Source organism: Sus scrofa, chromosome 2 (assembly GCF_000003025.6).
Source record: "Sus scrofa isolate TJ Tabasco breed Duroc chromosome 2, Sscrofa11.1, whole genome shotgun sequence".
Taxonomy (NCBI): Eukaryota; Metazoa; Chordata; class Mammalia; order Artiodactyla; family Suidae; genus Sus; species Sus scrofa.
The window spans coordinates 39688791-39708623 of record NC_010444.4 but is presented as its reverse complement, the minus strand read 5'-3'; the positions used below and the strand labels follow the sequence as shown (position 1 = coordinate 39708623).

The 19833-nt window shown below is 47.5% G+C and overlaps 2 protein-coding genes across 12 annotated transcripts in view; one reads left to right on the top strand and one right to left on the bottom strand.

Annotated features, from left to right (window-relative positions):
• NAV2 (neuron navigator 2) overlaps window positions 1-19833 on the top strand; it is an 819601-nt gene that overhangs the window by 374916 nt on the left and 424852 nt on the right. For 6 of the 11 annotated variants that reach the window (XM_021085308.1, XM_021085307.1, XM_021085305.1 and 3 more), the window contains exon 1: window positions 2942-4072. The exons of 3 other annotated variants lie outside the window; for them this stretch is intronic. In XM_021085308.1, the coding sequence (XP_020940967.1) occupies window positions 3815-4072 (258 nt within the window). In that variant the 5' untranslated portion in view covers window positions 2942-3814. Of the gene's footprint in view, window positions 1-2889; window positions 4073-19833 lie in introns of those variants that run through there. 2 more of the 11 variants (XM_021085306.1, XM_021085304.1) reach the window with 1 other exon arrangement.
• Window positions 910-3215, bottom strand: LOC106509396. Its single transcript, XM_013994487.2, has one exon. The coding sequence runs from the start codon at window positions 3213-3215 to the stop codon at window positions 2601-2603; it is 615 nt and encodes a 204-aa protein (XP_013849941.1). The 3' UTR covers window positions 910-2600.

Sequence of the window (19833 nt, the reverse complement as noted above, 5' to 3'; positions counted from 1 at the left end):
ATGTAAATGGGAGCTCCAAGTTGGCAAATACATAGCATACATGTCACTACTTCTATTTCTGTACCCAAGACAGACGTTATTAATTGATCAGGCTGCTGTTTCCAACTTAACTAAACAGATGGGCCCTCAGAATTCTACTCAGCACAGTGTGACACAAAGTCAGTTCACTAGAGTTGGCCCTTGAGATGAAACCACTTTGCAACTATGGTTTAGCCTTGCTACTCAAAGTGGGAGCTCCAGACCACCAGCCTGGGTGTCACCTGAGAGCTTCCTCTGAAACCGGAATCTCAGCCCCATTCCAGACCTGCTGAATTAGAATTTGTATTTTAGCCAGATCTCCAGTAATTCTTATGTATATTAAGGCTTAAGCAGCCCTAGAAGAGCACTGAATGCATGATATATTCATTAGGGTGGAAGTTTTGAAACTTCAGAGTGCATCAGAATCACTGGATTACATACTTGGTAAACCTAGATCACCCGGCCCCACCTCTAGGACTTTTGACTCAGAAGGTCTGGGGTGGGGCTTTCCAAACAAAATTCCAGGTGTTGATGCTGCTGCCGGTGGTCTGCGGGACCACACTGAGAAAAACTGCACTAGGGCCATGGAAATACTTTGGAATATTTCCATGACCTTTAAAGTTGAAGACTGCAATATATTTCTACAACTCTTGCTACATCTGGTAGAACGAGCTTTCTGGTAAGGAGAGTTCCAAGGTTTAATACCTTATGTACCTGTATCTAAAAGCCCCTCCCCTTGGAGAACTGCTGCTAGTACCATTCACTCGTTCATTCAATAACAATCTGGGTAGCTATCCTGTCCACAGCATTATACTCAGTGCTAAGAGAATCTGGTGAAGCCTAAGAACACAGTTCCTAACTTCAAAAGGCCTACTCTTTTTTTTTTTTTTTTTTCAATTCTTTTTAGGGCCGCACCTGTGTAGGAGGAAGTTCGAAGGCAAGGGGGTCAAATCTGAGCTGCAGCTGCCAGCCTGTGCCACAACCACAGCAAAGCCAGATCTGAACTGCATCTGAGACCTACATCACAGCTTGCTGACAATGCCAGATCCTTAACCCACTGAGTGAGGCAGCATATGGAACTCACCTCCTCCAGGATACAATGTTGGGTGCTTAACCTGCTGAGCCATGATGAGAACTCCAAGAGGCCTACTCCTTAAGAGGAAAATAAACATAAAATGATAAATAAAAAGGTGGCATCAGATGATAAAGGGCTGAGTGCTAAGTAAGTGGCACAGACCATATGTGCTTTAATTTCAGAGGAAGGAATACTTGAAATTATATACAAGACTGTACATTTCAGCCTCACTAGAGTACAAAGTTGCTACATAGAACTGGTGGAGATAAGGTGGGGAGAGAGAACAGGGCAGGGTAAAAAGTCATCTCATTTCTTAATGCTGCTTTAAGAGATTGTTTTAAAACTTTGAAGTTTCCTGAGATCTGAATAATGACAAATAAATGCTATCAGCACTGAAAACCAGGCTATAGGGTGAACATACTGTGAAAATCTGTATCTCAGAGACAGAGGAGAGACAAACAACTTATAAACAGTGATCACTGGGTTGGGGGGGAGCTGTTTGCAAGTAGCAGTAATTCAATAATAGGAATAACGGAGTTCCCGTAGTGGCGCAACGGTAACGACTAGGAACCATGAGGTTTGGGGTTAGATCCCTGGCCTCACTCAGTAGGTTAAGGATCCCGCGTTGCAGTGAGCTGTGGTGTAGGTCGCAGACACTGCTCGGATCCTGCGTTGCTGTGGCTGTGGCTTAGGCCGGCGCTACAGCTCTGATTAGACCCCTAGCCTAAGTTCCTCCATGTGCCTCGGGTGAGGCCCTAAAAAACAAAACAAAAAAAAGGTGGAGGGGAATAATACCCAATTTCTACTGGGCTCTCACTTCTCCAGGGACCTATGCTAAAGGACCGTCATAAGCTATCTCATTTATTCAAACAACAGGGTATAGTACATACATAGTCAAACCCCCTCCTTACTCTAAGTGAAAACCAAAGCTTTATAAGGATGGATGCAAAGTCAAAGAACTTGCCTGATTTAAATCCGGAAGTTCTACTGGGTGAAAGCTCTCCTATGAATTAGAGGGGTCTGGCCTGCCCATATCATATCTTCCAATTCCCAGCGAGAAACCCATTGGGTACCTGAGACAAATTCTCGGGGGAATTAAAGTCGAGGAACCTGTGGAGCCGGTGCTTCCCACGCGCGGACAGGGAGGGGCTCCTACATTAAACGCAGAGAGACTTGGCCTGAGCCATCCGGGTCATGGAGCTTCTCCTGGCTTCCTCTGGCCACTCTAATTACAGTCTGTGGTAGGTTGCAAGCAGGAGCTGTCTTGGGGCAGGAGGCTTCTCAGGGTATTGTATTTGCCTATAAATACTTCAAATAGTTAAGTGAAATGTGCTGTCTTTGAAAGTTGGAGAGGAAGCTATTCCGAGGCCCCCCAGCCCGCCTGGAAGAGCTGGCAAAAGAGAAGAAATGGCTGGCGCGTCTTTAACGCGGGAGAAGAGGAACGGCCCTGCCCAGACCAGATGGGGGGCCGCGGGGCTGCAGGCGCGACTCCGGAAGCCTCAGACCGTTAAGGTGACCAGAACAATTTGAAAAAGGAAACAAACTTCCCCCGATCCGTACCCGCCAAGCCCCCAGGCGGGAGCTTGCGTTCGAAAGGGCATTTTTCAAAAGGTTTCAGGGACGCGGGGGTGTCGGCCCACAGGGAAGCGCGCGGCGGGAGCAGCGCTGCAGAGCGGCCACCAGCCCGCTTTGTACTTGCGGCCAGAGTTTCGGAGGCGGCCTGGGAGTTGAGGCCACGCCCCCTTTGCAGTGAGAGCCGCGGCCTCTGATTGGCCCGCCGCGGGCCAATCGGAGTGTCGGGGCGGCCCGGGCTGTCAGCGCGCGCCGCAGCCGCGCGGGTCGCAGACTGTCCTCCCCTGCGCGGAGCCCCGCAGCCGGCGCAGCCTTCTCGGGAAGCGCGGCGGTCGCTGTCTCGCTCTACCCTGCCCAGCCTGCCAGCCGCGTGTCCCGGTGCCCGCGCCCCACGGCCACAGCCTTGCTGCACTATAACATACGGAGCATGTGCAATCCGCAGGCGCTGAGGTGCTATCTGTCCAGGGGGCTTCCGGCAGTGGTGACTGACTGTCACGCCTAAAGAGACCTTTCGGGGGCTCTCGCCGCGCCTCTGCGTCGCGGGTGACATTGCGGTGCTAGCGATCAGGGCAGCAGCTGTCTCTAGGTGAAGACATCTCCAGCTCTGTGCGCCCTCCCTCTCCTTCCTCCTATCGCTCTTTCCCTCCCTTCTGCTGCTGGCTCCTTAGATCGCCAGTTCACAACCCACAACCTCCCGGAGCGGGAGGCGTGGGTCCCCGCCACTTGTCTTCCAAAGGAGCCTCCTCACTTCGGAGATGCAGTGACAGGTTAATATGGGCGTCCAAGCCTTGGGTTCCCAGGAGGAGAATCGCAAGAGGCAACAGCTCTTGAGCTCCCAGAACCCTTGAACAGACCACTCAAGACCGGCGTGAAACCAGGCTGCAGCATCCGTCCAGGTGGGACCAGCTGAGAGCAGCGACCAGTCCTCGGCCGTATCCCCACACCCCGAAGGCGCCCTCGCCGGATTGCTCCGAGATCCCGGGTCCGGGGATTTTTTTTTTTTCTTTTTTCTTTTTCTTTCCTTCGGCTGGTGGTGGGCGCCTTGCGGGCCGAAGCCCGGCGCCTCCTCTGCTGCCCGCGCTGCCTTTAGCGGTCGCCTCCGCCGCCGCTGCCAGGGACGTGCTGGGAAAGCCGAAGCCCCGGGAGAAGATGCCGGCCATCCTGGTCGCCTCCAAAATGAAGTCGGGACTACCCAAACCCGTGCACAGCGCCGCACCCATCCTGCACGTGCCCCCAGCCCGGGCCGGCCCCCAGCCCTGCTATCTCAAGTTGGGAAGCAAGGTGGAAGTGAGCAAGACCACCTACCCTAGCCAGATCCCCCTGAAATCGCAGGGGCTGCAAGAGCCGACGGGGGAGGGGCTCCCACTGCGGATGAGCGGCTCGGTGGAAAACGGGTTCGATACCCAGGTGAGAGGCGCTGTGTGCAGGGGCACTATTCTGGGGGAAGGGTGAATACTTTTTTGAGGGGATTGGTTGGCACACCTGGAAAGAGGAAAGGGCTACCCTGTGTGCTAGGAGTGGAAACCGTTCCACTTAGGCCGGCAGATTGGGGAATGCGCGCGGAGAGTGGGCTGGTCAGTGGGTGTGGCCCGGGTGACCGAGGTTTGCCTTAAGGAGCTGTGCAAGACCGGGTTGCGGACTCGTCTGCTGTTTCCTTGAGGTGGGGGTGGGGGTGCATGGTCGGGGATCTCAGAAAAACGTGCGCGGCGCTGGAAATGTCAGTTTCTGCATGTTGAGGGCTTGGCCCCAAAGAAGGCAATGTCTGCGGCGGTAGCTGTGTGTCTGTCGGTTCTGCAGAGATTCCGTCCCTGCGAAGGAATGGTCTGAGGCCTCATTGGGCTTCACGGCGCCCTGGCCTGGCTGCAAGATCCGGGGGAAAAAGGATCTGGGGCTGGCAGTGTACCTGCTTCCCGGCTTGAAGATGCCTGTCCCTGCGCCATCCTTTGGGCTGAGAGGATTCCAGACACGGCGCTGGGACTGCAGTAGGAGCTCCCAGTGCACCAGCCGAGGCAGGCAGCTGGAGACTCCTAGCGTCCCGGCTGGCTGGCGGTTGCGGTGGGGCCGGGGTGGCTGCTTCAGAATGGCGGCCCGAAGCTAAGCCCCTCCTTCTTGGGTAGTAGGTTCTGGTGCCGGTAGCCTGGGTGACTGGAGGTGGGGGTGGAGGGATGGCTTGAAAAGAATTGGGTGACTTCTACCTTTCTAGACAGAGCCCGCATCACCCAATTCGGCTGGGTGACAGGCCCTAGCCATGCAGTCTCTTTTAAGGAAATCAACAAGGGCCAATCAGGTTCTCCTGGCCTCCTGCCCTCTCTGCTGCTTTTTTTCCCTCTTCTGGTAGGAGGGAGCAGGGGCATGCTGTATTTTCTTGGCAGCTAGTCAGCAGGGACTTTTGGGGACAGGCAAACCTGACGGATGTGACTGTCCCGGTCAGGAGAGGCGGGAAGCCAGCGGGGGAGGTAGTTTGGGGCTGGTGTCAGGGAAGTGGCAACAGACCAGCTGACCTTTTTGGCACTTAATCTCTGCTGACACTGTCTCCACCTTCTCCTGGAGCTTTCTCTGATCAGAGGCAAGAACTCAACACATTCCTAGCCTTTCTGATGGAGGAACTGGAGCTGGAAGCTAATTGTAAGCAGACTTTTGGAACTCCAGGCTGGAGAAGGCCCTCCAAGCAGATTAAGCTCCCACGCCAGGCTGATAAGCATGCCCCTTGCTGCTGCACTTGCTAAACATTTTTGGAAGCTGACAGGTTTGAGTGATGGCGTGTGGGAGGAAGGCAAGATTTCCCCCGATGCTCCCAGGGCCTGTCTCTGCTAGAGTTTTGTGCTCTGCACTCTTTTTCTGCTATTCATCACAGGGTTTGTACAGCGGGCTTTGAAATGGGACTGAGCTTGAGGTTGCACTCTTGTGAGGGTTTCCCCTCCACCTCTAGAGGTGTGGCTTATAAGGTGTGGTGGGCAGTATGTGGGAGGCCAGAGCAGTGACTCCAGGATGTGACACACATGCTCCAGCCTGATGAGGAGGACCCGAGGAATGAGAGGGAAAGTGGACCATGGAATAGTCCTGCATTGCCCATCTGACATTCATTTAGCAAACATTGTCAGAGGACTCGGGATGGGCAGGCTCTGAGAAGGTGATTCATCACTCTCTTCCCTGAAAAACATGATGTCCAGCTGCTGCCAGAGGGATTGGCATGGTCCAGTTCCCTCAAGGCTTGTCTTCTCACACTTGGCCTTGGCCCACAGTCCCCAGGCTACCCCCCGTCCACCTGCCTTGCCCTCCATGGGACTTTGGACACTGACCCTGAGGATGGTTTGGTTGGACTGCTAAGGAAATTGGCCACTTCCCAGTGGGCTATGCTGGTTTTTACCAGCCTACTGTTCCTCTATCCATGTCTGCCAGGATGTCTGTGGGCTCTTCTCTGTGCCAGGCACAGATCTTTGTTCTCACTGCCCCACCCTGGAATCAGAGTGACATTGGCAAAGGGTCTTCCCCATCTTTGGGCAGGGCTTTCCTACTCTTCTTCCCAACATAGTGCCCATTCACCATCCAGGAAAGCCTCTCCATATGGCTTGAGGATGGTGTCTGGCTTGACATCTGGTAAGCCTAGATTCAAAACCTGGTATTTATCACCAGAAGATACTCAAGAGATGATGTGTTAAATGGCAAAGGATACCTTGGGGCCTCTGACCCCCCCTTTCTTCAGGGGGCTTTGGAGAGAAGGCTGGGTTGTGCAGTGATCAGTAGCACAGGCTTTAAACTCAAATGGATGTCTGTGGTGTCCTGTCTCCACCAGGTCCTAGCTGGGTGACCTAGTCAGTTAACCTCTCTGGGCCTCAGTGTCCCCATCTGTAAAAATGGGCATCAACAACCATGCAAATTGTGAGAATTAAGAGAAACATACGTAAGGTGTCATCATACATACATGTGTTTATATATACATATTTATATACATGGATAAGTAACATATGCAAAGCCCAGTGTCTGGCAAATAGGAAATACCTAATAAAATGAGCTATATGTACTGCTAAACCAAGAGATGGGGCCTTATTGTATGTAGATCTAATAGCCTCTCAGTGAGAAAAGGCATAGCTTATCCTCTCCAGCCCTGAGAAGGTATCATTCGGTTCACAGGGATTTACCCAGCATCAGGCATGGTAGGAAGATGGGGGAAGGGTGTGACCACTTGTTGAGAGCCTGATGTGCCAGGCTCTTTACATATGATCTAATTTCACCCTCACAGCAACACTTAAAGCAGCTATAACATTTTCTATGACAATGATTTGCTATAATATTTTCTTTAGCAACAATAATATAATCATGGCAAGTCATCACATAGCACTTCCTATGTGCCAGGAATTGTTCTAAAAGACCTCATTTGATTCCTAAAACAATCTAGTGAGGTGTTTTCATTCTCATTTTCCACATGAGAAAACTGAGGCAAAGACTGGTTACCTAACCCCATGAGTAGCAGAAGTAGGGTTAGGATTTGGACAGCCTGGTTCTGGACTCCATGTGCTTAACCAGAATGTTAAAGTGAGAAAATCATAGGGACTTTCCGATTACTCGCAGGCCAGATTTCTAAGACCTCCGCTCTAGTTGTTGAGCTGGAGGAGTGAGATTCAGCAAGGAAGAGAAACATACTCTGGGTCATCCTGCTCCAGGAGGGTGGAGCCGGGAGTCCAGCTCAGGCTGGTCTGGCTTCTAGCCTACAGGTCTTCCACGCTTCATAGCTGCCTCCCTCCTTCATGCTCTGGCCGAGGTACAGGGTCCAGAGACCCAGCCTGGGCCTTGGACATATTATAGTTGGGAGGCATACCTGATGTACCAAGAGCATGCGTGCACAACACAAAGGCTGAGAGGTAGACTTGGGCTCAAAGAAAGTGGGGAAAGCCACAATGGCTGGAGAAGTCCAGAGGACCTCATGGAGGAGGCAGGAGATGGCAGGCTCCACATCCTGGCAGGAATGGCTGGGTGGCGGAGGGGATGGGGTGAGCTGAGTGTGCCAGGGAAGGAGGAAGAGCAGGGCCAAGCGGTCGTGCAGAGCAGGAGTTGATGTCGCCCCAGGGACACTGCACCTTCACAGAACACCTTCCATATCTTCCTTTTAAAAAGGGATGATGAGCAAAGAACAAAGGCTTCTCCAGTAGAAGGACTGGATTTGCATGCTGGCTTCGTGGTGGATAGTAATCCTGAGCATGCAGGGTCGTTGTGAAAAAGTGGAGCGATGATGTCCATAAAAGACCTGGTTCATAGCAGACCCTTGGGAAATGACAGTGATTATTATTATTAGCTTAGGGTTCAGAATATTCAACATGGTAGTTAGAGGGGAAAGGAGGCCACTCTCATGGTTTTTATTAACTCTCAGCTAGTGACAGCCTGTTCTCCCTCAAACCTGCTCTCCATCTCCATCAAGTGTGAAAAGACCTAACGTAGCCAGCAAATAGCTTTTAGGTGCAGCCCCACTGTCAACTCGCCAAGCCCCTCACCTTGAATCCCTCCCACAAACCTACAGCAGGGGCTTCGACCCCTGAGGAGTGGAACAGCTCTTCGCCACCCATCCCTCCCGAATTCCCTTCCTGGTGCTGGGATACCTGGGCCTTCCCCCAAGAACGAACATTTATAGCATCTGCTCTGTTAACATGGTGTATAAATTATGACCATGTGCTAAGAATTGTTTTAGAGACCTGCGCTGTGTTAGTTCAGAAACCCTGTCCAGCCGACCTTCAGATAAGGAATGCTCGTGAGCTGTTGGAGGAGAGGTTAACCTATTTTTTAAGAAGCAGTTGCGTGGGGGGAAGAATTATATGTATAATACTTTGATATTTCCTGGTTTTAGGAGCCCGGTGTTCCACTTGCAACTCATTTCTTTAAAAAAAGTAATTAGAAGTGATTGAAATCCTCTGTGGGTGTTTTAGATGTTTAAAAGGAAAGCTCAGGCGAGGCCGCTGGGAAGAGAGCGCAGCTCCAAGCGTACAACCTGTTGCAGCTTTGCCCCATTGTGTTTTGATTAGAATCCTTGCTCCATCATCAAAGTTGATTATGGATTTGATTAGTGCATTTTTCTGCTATTGTGTTATTCCCTTTCTTCTCTTCCTCAGCTCTTGGAGGGGAATGCGTAGTGTGGTTATCTGCCAGCTTGGAAGAATGTTTATAGTTCACATATTATTGCTTATTCCAGGGGTTAATTTTCTGAAGACACTTGAAGGGTGGGATGGGTGGCTAATTTAGGGTATCATTACGTGTGTGTATATATGTATGTGTGTATAAATACATCTACTTCTGGATATGTGTATATATACACATACATACACATATACAAATATATACACATGGAACAACTTAAAATAATGAGCACATGTAAGCTCACACACATCAAAGGCCAGGCTGGAGGAATTACAGCCTGATTTCCAGCTTTCTGAATAGCTAGGTTTGCTTCCCACTTCTCACACTCCCTTCCTGTGGTGGGACCAAGATTGCAGCACCAAATCTTGGTGTCCCGTTTTATTTATTTATAAGACATAAGAGATGTAGCCTTTAGAGAGGTGTTTTAATTAGGCCTTAGTGAAGCTCCTGAAGCCAGTCTGAAAAAGCCAAACCACCCAGTGAGATTTTGGCTTAAGGTCAGAGATTCTTATTTCTTAGAATCAGTCTCATCAGCAAAGAAGGGAATAGTTATGGGGCATCTGCTTTGTGCCAGGCAGTAGACTGCAGTGATTTCATATTTGTGTATATATGTATGTATATATGTGGGTGTGTGTATAAATTCTAATGTGAGGCATAAGAAACTGGATAAAAGGGAGTTCCCGTCGTGGCGCAGTGGTTAACGAATCCGACTAGGAACCATGAGGTTGTGGGTTCGATCCCTGCCCTTGCTCAGTGGGTTAACGATCCAGCGTTGTCGTGAGCTGTGGTGTAGGTCACAGACTCGGCTCGGATCCCGCGTTGCTGTGGCTCTGGCGTAGGCTGGCAGCTACAGCTCTGATTAGACCCCTAGCCTGGGAACTTCCATATGCCGCGGGAGCGGCCCAAGAAATGGCAAAAAAGACAAAAAAAAAAAAAAAAAAAAAAGAAGAAGAAACTGGATAAAATATAAAGTAGTCCATGCCTGTCATTTGAGGAAGCTGAAACCAAAGGAAGTTATCACTTGGAGACAGTTTTAAATGGTAGATTAGACTTAATCAAGAGACAGACCTGGGTTCTAATCCAGGCTTTGGGCAAGTTACTCAACAGCTTTTAATGTCAGTGTCTTCATCTATAAAGCAGAAATGGTGATGCTTATAAGTTGTCTGCGAGGATTCAATGAGGTAATACAAGTAGGTTGCTGAGCACAGAGCTTGGCATGTAATAAGCAAGGAATATGCATTATTGCCTATTTTTATTACCCAAGGTCAGAGCCAAGTTTGGAAACCAGATCTGCCTCATTCCAAGCTCATGTTCTTTACGTCCTACCTCTCTGTCTCCCACGTGCATGGCTGATTGCATGGAGGGCAGATGACTAGCACTGTGAAAAGCAGAGAGCACAGTGGGGCTTTGGTTAGATAAATGCGGGGCAAGAGTAAATTAAGAACAATGTCTTCTAAATGAGGCACATCCAGAGCTGTGAAAAGAAACCTCCACAGCTTGGGCCCAAACATGCCATCTCCATAGCCCTAACCAAGCTGAGGGATCTGCTGCAAACCAAACTTATTGTACACGCAGAGTTGGCACTCTTAAGGTGGATGAGTGGAACTGGCCGGTCCAATGGTGCTACCAGGGACCACGAATGGAAAGTCCCATTGATTGGACCTCTGCATGACTTCTTATTGTTCTGAAGGCAGAAGGAAAGTCCTCTTCCCTTTAGGCTGTCATGATTGTGGTGGGAGCTGGACCTTGTGATCAGTTTGGTCATTAAGGTGCCCCAAGGCATGGCCAGCTGCCCAGTGGTGCTTTACGAATAGCCACAGGGCCAGTTTCAATGGTGACTCTGTCTCTTGGTCACATTGTTCAAGCAGATGGACAGTGTGTCCCTAGAATGTCTTGGGCAGAATGGTTCATGTGATTTTTGGGAACAAAAGTGGGTCAGGCTTTTGTGCTTCAGTACACACAAGACACTAGCGAGTGACACAAAAGTTTTCACAGGAACCCCAAGTTGCCCACACAGAACGTAGGGAATGACTCATGATTTAGTGCTCCATTTCCCAAGGAAAACAGACCCTCTCTTGTGTTTTGCAAACAATGGCCCCTCAGGCTCAGCATATTTTCTCTCTCCTTCTAAATGAAACTGTACTACCTTCAGTGAATTTTGGTTTGTGCCAACCTCCTCTGCCTCCATAAGTGAGAAGATAGGGTAGGATGGGGGCTTATCAAGATAATTATGAGGTTCTTTTGGAGCCTTTGAACAAAATCAGTTACTCACAAGTGTGACACAGTAAAAGTAATTATGATAATGGGCACTCACACTGACAAAGCTTTGCCTTTTCCTGGCATAATGCATGGCACCAGGCATGTATGTTTTCATTCAATTCTCACAAAATCTCATTAGGTAGAAGCTACTTCCCGAAGAGAATAGAAATGATAGCTCTGAGTCAGCAACGCTGGTTCTAGTTTTGTCTCTTTTGATACTTGACTGCATGACTTTCAATAAATGATATGGTCTTTTGAGCTCTGTTTGCGTCATCTATAAAATGGATGGGATGATACTTGCTCTACCTTTTTTTGAAGAGTTGTTGTGAAGCTTAATGGAGGTGATCATTATGAATGAGACACTGGTTTAAGCATCTTATACCATAAATACCCTTTAAAGAAACCAAGGGTGAGAGAGGTTAAGCTGCTTTTCCAAGTTGTGCAACTGGCATGTGATAGACTCAGAATTTGAACCCTTATCTGTTTGATCTCAAAGTCAAGGTTCTTTTCTTTTTTTTTTTTTTTTTTTTTTTTGGTCTTTTTGCTATTTCTTTGGGCCGCTCCTGCGGCATATGGAGGTTCCCAGGCTAGGGGTCGAATCGGAGCCGTAGCCACTGGCCTACGCCAGAGCCACAGCAACGTCGGATCCGAGCCGCGTCTGCAACCTACACCACAGCTCACGGCACAGTTCACGGCAACGCTGGATCGTTAACCCACTGAGCAAGGGTAGGGACCGAACCACAACCTCATGGTTCCTAGTCAGATTCGTTAACCACTGCGCCACAACGGGAACTCCCTCAAAGTCAAGGTTCTGAAACAGCAAGTGTGAAAGCACTTTTTAAAAAAAAATCCTAAAAGCCATTTTTTAAAGATTTTTATTTTTTCTGTTCTAGTTGATTTATAATGTTCTGTCAATATCTGCTGTACAGCAAAGTGACCCAGCCATATATATATATATATATGTATATATATATATATTCTTTTTCTCACATTATCCTCCATCATATTGCATCGCAAGTGATTAGATATAGTTCCCTGTGCCATACAGCAGGATCTCATTGTCTATCCACTCCAAATGCAATTATTTGCATCTACCCAAACTCCCAGTCCATCCCACTCGCTCCCCCTCCCTTTTGGCAACCACAAGTCTGTTCTCCAAGTCCTTGAGTTCATTTCTTTTCTGTAGGTAGTTTCATTTGTTCCATTTATTAGATTCCAAATATAAGTGATATCATATGGTATTTGTCTTTCTCTTTCTGACTTCACTTAGTATGAGAGTTTCTAGTTCCATCCATGTTGCGGAAATGGCATTATTTTTTATGGCTGAGTAGTATTCCATTGTATATATCTACCACATTTTCTTAATGTAATCATCTATCAAAGGACATTTAGGTTGTTTCCAAGTGAAAAGCCATTGTTAATATGGAATCAAATTGTTGTACAATTTCCTTTGGCATGGTATATATGACATCTGGCTCCTCCCCTCTGCCCCAGAGTTTGGAAATATTGAAAATATTAATCCAAGTTTAAATAAATATTAGCTGCTTCATCATATCAGTCATACCCTCTGGGATTTGTAAAATTCCAAGTGCTCTGAGGCCACAAGGTCCACAAAAAGTGTTATCCCTGTGTACCTGGCAGAGCTGGTTCTGGACAGAAGAAGGGGAAAATGGGGAATTCGATCATTTGTTTTTTTTTTTTTTTTTTGGTCTTTTTGCCATTTCCTGGGCCGCTCCCACGGCATATGGAAGTTTCCAGGCTAGGGGTCCAATCGGAGTTGTAGCTGCCAGCCTACACCAGAGCCACAGCAACGCGGGATCTGAGCCACGTCTGCGGCCTATACCACAGCTCACGGCAACGCTGGATCGTTAACCCACTGAGCAAGGGCAGGGATCGAACCCACAACCTCATGGTTCCTAGTCGGATTCGTTAACCACTGCGCCACGACGGGAACTCCGATCATTTGTTGACATGTGAAAGCAATCAGATAAATTCAGATTATGGATCATTCTTTAAGACAACAGGCTTGGGATCTTCAAAACTGCTAATGTCATGAAAGATTAAAAAAAAAAATAAAGGTAGATGGAGAACTATTCTAGAAAAGGAGACAAAAGAGCTAGGACAAACAGATCCAGTGAGAGACCCTTGACAAGCAAAACCATAAATGCTAGAAAGGTCATTTTGGAGATTATTGGAGATATCTGAATACAGATTTTATGTTAGTACTATTCTCTTGATGTTAATGGTTTGGAAATAATGTACAAAAATGTCCATTTTGGGGGAGATACATGCTGAAATATTTAGAGGTGAAGAATATATATATATATATATATATATATATATATATATATATATATATTTTGTATTTTTAGGGCTGCAATTGTGGCATATGGAGGTTCCCAGGCTACGGGTCCAATCAAAGCTGTAGCTGCCAGCCAACACCACAGCCACAGCAATAAGGGATCTGAGCTGTGTCTGTGGCCTACACCACGGCTCATGGTAACACTGTGAGTGAGACCAGGGATTGAATCCATGTCCTCATGGATACTAGCCTCTTGGATACTAGCCACTAGCTACTGCTGAGCCTCAACAGCAACTCCTAGAGGTAAAGTATCTTGATGTCAGCAACCCACTCTCAAATGGTTCAGGAAAAAGAAGATGAGTTGAATATATCTGAAGATAAAAGGAGAAAGCAAATGTTGCAAAATCTTAACAAATGGTGAATCCAGGTGAAGATAGACGTGCAATTCTTTCAACTTTTCAGTGTTTGAAAATTCTCAAAATAAAATGTTGGGAAACAAAACAAAGTCTTGGCTAAAGAGTACACATTAGTAATCCCCTTGACATCTGTGGTGTATCCATGAGAACATAAATGAAGTAAGAGTGTGTGTGTGTGTGTTTGTATCTACTCACTCTCAATAAATAGCCTGGCCAAGTTTGTTTCACTGGATTTAGGATCTGGACTCCTTATCTCCTTTCTGGTGTAGTGTGAGAATCTTGGCTTCATTCCTCATCTTTCATGAGAATGGTTGCTCAAATTTTATGGAAATCATTAAGATCCAGATTGATCTGATAATCTCTTATAAAAACCTAAGATGTTTCCAAGGTTGAAAATATGAAAGAGATTTTTATTTTATTTTGTGGAAGTAGAGTTGATTTACCATGTCGGGTTTATTTCTGCTATACAGCAAATTGATTCAGTTATAGAAATATATTCTTCTTCATATTCTAAAAGAGATTTTTTAAAATACGAAAACTCTTGCTTGAATTTTACTTCTCTAGGCATGGAGAAGGTAAGGCATGTGTGTGGAAGCAAGCTCTTTTTCTGCTTCAAGCCTCTTTCTCTCCTGTCAACTCACGATTCCTTTGACTGGCTAAACCCTCCCCATCCTTTACCCATTCAAGTTCGGTCTTAGCGTCACCTCCTCTAGGAAGCCCTTCACCACCACCATGGTGCAGATGTGGTCTCTCTCCTATGTGCTCCCATAGCAAGACCATGGCTTCCCTGAGGTCAGGGATGTGTCTCTCTTGATATCTGTTGTTGTAAGATCAACACAGAGTAGGTTCTTAGATCATATTTGCAGAAGAAAAGAAGGACGGGAGGGGGAAGATAAGAGAAAGAATTGGGAAGCAGGATTAAGTGGATATTGAGCTCTGACTATGTTCACAAAGCTGTGACTAAGCCATATGGGTTCTGCAGGACTCCCTCATGGCACGTGAGCTGAGACAATCACGTGATGGTGGGTGGCCAAGCATAGGAGACACAGCGAGGCCAGTGTCAAAGCTCTCCATCACCAGATATTGGGAAAACTCAGCTAGCTGGGTAGAGGAGGGAGGCAGATTCATTTACACAAGTGTTCCCAGCATCCAAGCTCTCTGGATGCTCCACTGGAAGAAGATCTGTCAGGATGCAGTCATGGTGGTACAGGAGACTAGAAGCATCGAGCAGGGAGAACACCGTGGGTCTTGGAGGGATTTAGCAGATTCCCCATCTCTCCCCACCCAACAACTTTGGAAGGGGGACCTGAGAAGGGTTCTGAAGCATTTTCGTTGGTTAGGAAAAGAGGATGGATGGCCTACTCTAAACCCCCAATGACCTTATCTAAACCTAATTCTCTCCCAAAGGCCCCATCTCCAAATACCGTCACATTGAGGGTTAGCACTTTAACATATGAACTTGAAAGCACACAAACATTCAGTCTATTTATCTCCCAAAGGCCCCATCTTCAAATACCATCACATTGAGGGTTAAGACTTTAACGTGAACTTGAAGACACATAAACATTCAGTCTATAAGACTATGCTTTCAGTATGTTAAAGTATATGTGCAGATTATATTCTCTAAATTCACGTTTCCAAGACGTCCAAGGAGCTGGTGACAACCACTTCATGGGATTGTTGCAAGTAGAAAGATATTGTCTGTTAAAAAAATAGGGGGAGAGGATGGGACTAGCCTCCTAGGAACAATGATCGCTGCAACCATTTGTGTGTCATTTCCATACGTAATCTCACTTCAGCCTTACACTAACTTTCTGAGCCCAAGTTATTGATCCCGTCTTATCAGCAAGGATAAAAGTAAGCAGTCAGCAGGGAGATGCCAGAGAGAGGTCATGGAACTTTTTTCAGGTCACACAGCTGGTGTGAACAGTGGCAGAATTCCAACCTGGGTGTTTCCAGATCCAGAATCCCTGCTCTTCCCGACTGCCTCCTTCTGCCAGTAATTGGAAGAGGCCTGAGTCCCATATTGAGGTGCCGCTTTAAGAAACCAAACCTCTGAACTCTTTTCCTAGAGCCTGCTCCCCGTTTCCCTGGCCTTGGCTGTCCCGTGGTCTCTTTCTTATTGGGCCTCCCATGCTGGTCTCAGCCTGTTGTACTTAACAGAATGAGGAGCCCCATTAGCTTTTGCTCCCATGTTGCTGCAATCTGGGCCCTGTCTCCTCGTCTTGCTGCTCTGCCTGCTGTCCCCCAGGTCACCCCTGTCCTGCTGGGCCTGGCAGGTCCATGTGCCTAACAGCTGGCAGGACCTCTTTCCTCTCCTCCTGCCTCAGGCCCCTGGGCCACAGCTCTGCAGACAGTCCCCATTTCATGCTGTTTTGCTTTGATTCTTTTCAGACCTGGGAGTGACGCATGTTGACGTCAAAATATGAGGGCCAGGAGCATCCCAGAGTTGTCAGACCTTCCAGAGTGTGAACCGTGCCTGCTAACTCTCTCTGGACAGAGGAAGGCAAGCCCTGGGGGAAAAAGTACCAATTGGGTGACAAAACCAAATTTGGAAGAATCAGGCTCAGAGTTGTTGTGGTTCAGCGGTAACAAACCTGACTAGGTTGCTAGTTCTGAACTCGCATCCCCATGCACACTAGTCAGGTTAACGGATCCTCAGTGGGTTAAGGATCCAGTGTTGCCGTGTGGCGCTCGGATCCCACATGGCTGTGCCGTGGCTGTGCCTTAGGACAGTGGCTACAGCTCCAATTGGACCCCTAGCCTGGAAACATCCATATGCTATGGGTACAACCCTAAAGAGACAAAAAAAAAAAAAAAAGAAGACAAAGAAGAATCAGGCTCACTTGGGATGGCTGCTTAGTGTCCTGTGCCTCTGTAGACTAGGTGTTTACAATGACTGAGCTACCGTAGACCTGGAGGCCATCTGTTCCCATAGTTCTGTTGTGGAGATGGGGAAACATAACCCAGAGAGGGGCATGACTGGCCCATGGTCACCCAGCTCTGAGGGCAGAGCCAACACTGGTCCCCTGACTCCTGGCCCAGTGTTCTTCCTACCTCACTCATGGTGATCAGATGTGGTTTCAAGAATTGGAACCAGCCCAAAGCTCTGTTCTTTTCCCCTCTATCTACTAAGTAGTTAAGGTAGCTATTCTTTTTAAAAATTTTAATTTTATTGAAGTATAGTTGATTTACAATGTTGGATTGACTTCTGCTGTACAGCAAAGTGATCCAGATGTGCATATATATATATATATATACACACACACTCACACATATATATACACATTCTTTTTCATATTCTTTTCCATTATAGTTTATCACAGGATATTGAATGTAGTTCCCTGTGCTACACAGTAGGACCTTGTTGTTTATCCATTCTATATATACTAGTTTGCATCTGCTAATCCCAAACTCCCATTCCACCCCTCTCCCATTCCCCTGCCGCCTTGGCAACCACAAGTCTGTTTTCTTAATTCCTTCATATTTGAAAGCTTTTGCATTTGGCTCCGTGGATCTGAAAACCAGGGTCCCTTTACGGATGATTTAACTGTGGCAACAGACCACCTTTGGACCACTCCTTGGGCCGCATACTCTCCATACATCATCTCATTTAAGCCTCACCGTGTGATAAGGCTGGTGGCAGTTCATCCAGTTCTTGTGCAAGGCTCCAAGGAGGTCTGTAACTTAACTGAGACCACATGGAGTCACTTTCTAGTTTCACATCTGTGCTTTTTCTTCCTCGCATCTTAGACACCCCCAGGTTGGAAGTCAGAGAAACTGCATGAAGATCCCATTTCCCATTTATTTACCAAACATCCACCTTTCCAAGTGCTGGTGTAGGGCCTGGACACAGTAGGCACTCAAGAAATAGTTGTTGAACTGCACCTTGGACAAGTCCGTCCCACTAAGCCTTAGTCGCTCCAGGGAAAGTGTTCAAGAGGTCATGCAGATCAAAGCAACAGTGTATGTAAAAATGCTGGACAAGGGGTAGATTAAGATCGCTGTTATTTAATGAGCACTTACTATGTGCTAGGCATTCTTCTAAGCATTTTATATGGATTTTCCTTCCCATTTAGTCATCACAAAAGCAATGACCGCTGAGGTAGGCCCTTTTGTTATTATCTCCATTTTATAGGTGAACCAAGGCACATAGAGTATAAACAACCCGCCCAAGGTCACCTGCATGTGGAGGAGCCAGGCCTGAAACTCAGCAGAGCTGGTGGAGCCTGCATCCTTACCCCCAGCATGATCCTTCTTCAGTGCTGCTTCCTCTTTGTTGTTTTTTGGTTTTAGCTTTTTTTTTTCTTGGCTATGCCTGGACATGCACAAGTCCCCAGACCAGGGATCACACCTGTGCCACAGCAGTGACAACATCAGATCCTTAACCCATTAGGCCACCAGGGAACTCCCCTCAGTGCTGCTTCTAACTACACCCAAATCTAGTTGAGGGTGGGAAGGAGAGAGACACAGGGAGGGAAAATAAATTGCTGGAGTTCCCATCGTGGCTCAGTGGTTAGCGAATCCGACTAGGAACCATGAGGTTGAGGGTTTGATCCCCGCCCTTGCTCAGTGGGTTAAGGATCCGGTGTTGCCCTGAGCTGTGGTGTAGGTCGCAGACACGGCTCGGATCCCGAGTTGCTGTGGCTCTGGCGTAGGCCGGTGACTACAGCTCCCATTTGACCCCTAGCCTGGGAATCTCCATATGCCTTGGGAGCGGCCCAAGAAATGGCAAAAAGGCAAAACAAACAAACAAACAAACAAACAAAAACAAATTGCTGAAAGGTTTTTCATCATGAGAGGTAGTAAAATCCAACTCAGACTTGCCTTCTTCAAGTAGCCTGGGGCTCTGTTCTTTAAAAGGTGCTGCCTTTCTAGTGGGAAAGGATAAATGATGATAGTGCTGGGAAGCACTGCCAGACTGGAGTTGGTCACTAGGAATCAGTGTGGAGGACTGTGTGGCTTTCCCCTTGGGTCCCTGCTTCTTACTCATTTGGAATCATTTCTTCTCTGGATTGCAGAGCAGAGACTAATATAAATTTGACCTAGTCCCCAGAAATGTTTACCTGGCTAAAAATATGCCGGCTTTGTTATATTTTTAGCCAAATTTAGATTTGAAGTATATGCCTTGCCCACACCCATGTATTAGGCATGAACTGTTGGTACATTTTGTAACAGGAAGCTGCTGGTTTTCCATCCCAAAGAACTGGAATTCGGTCAGAAATTTGTCATTTGCAAATGCCAACTCTCACCACATTCCACTGCTGTTTTGAAGAACGTCTCGTCACCTGGATTCGGAGGAAGCAGGCCATGGGCGAGGCCGGGCTGGCCAGGCTGTCCTGGTGTATTTTCTCCAGGTCTGGTGCCTTCCAAGCGACCTCCGCCTGGCTCTTTCCAGGCCCACGCCATCTGCAGTGTGTTTTGTTGCCTTTGGATTCGTGTATGGGCAGACAGGGTGCTTATTTTAGAACTGGAAGGAGAAGAGATGTATCAATAAAAAAAAAAAGCTGGGAAGGAAAAATCCATTCAGTGGTTTTAAAATATCTCTCCCTTAACAGGACAGATTATTTTTGTTTCTTAAAAACAACTGGCTGATTTGCTCCTCGAAACAGACTTGGAAAGAGAGCTGTATCAGACTGTCGAAAAGGAAGGGGCTGTCAAGGTGGCCTGTAGGTCCACCCTGGTCCATTCACACAGCACAGGTCGTTTCCTCCCAGCCTCCAAAGCCTCTCCTGCTCCTGATCCATGGGTTCCAGAACCTTAGAACTCTATCACAAAGACCCTGTTTCCTCACCTCTTTATTTTATAGATGACGAAGCAGAGCCTCAGGGCCTTTGCCCTTGCTATTCTTTCTGCCTAGAGTGCCTTCCTAGATATTCACATGGCTCATTCCCTTGCCCTCAGTCTCTGCCTAGATGCTACTTTATAAAGGTGCTGTTTCTGACCATCCTATATAAAATAGCAATCCATCCTTTTATGTCTTCTTACCTTGCTTTATTTTTCTCCAGAATCAGAGCAGTTTCTCCTCCAGACATGTTATGCATTTATTTGTCTTGTGTCTTCCTCTG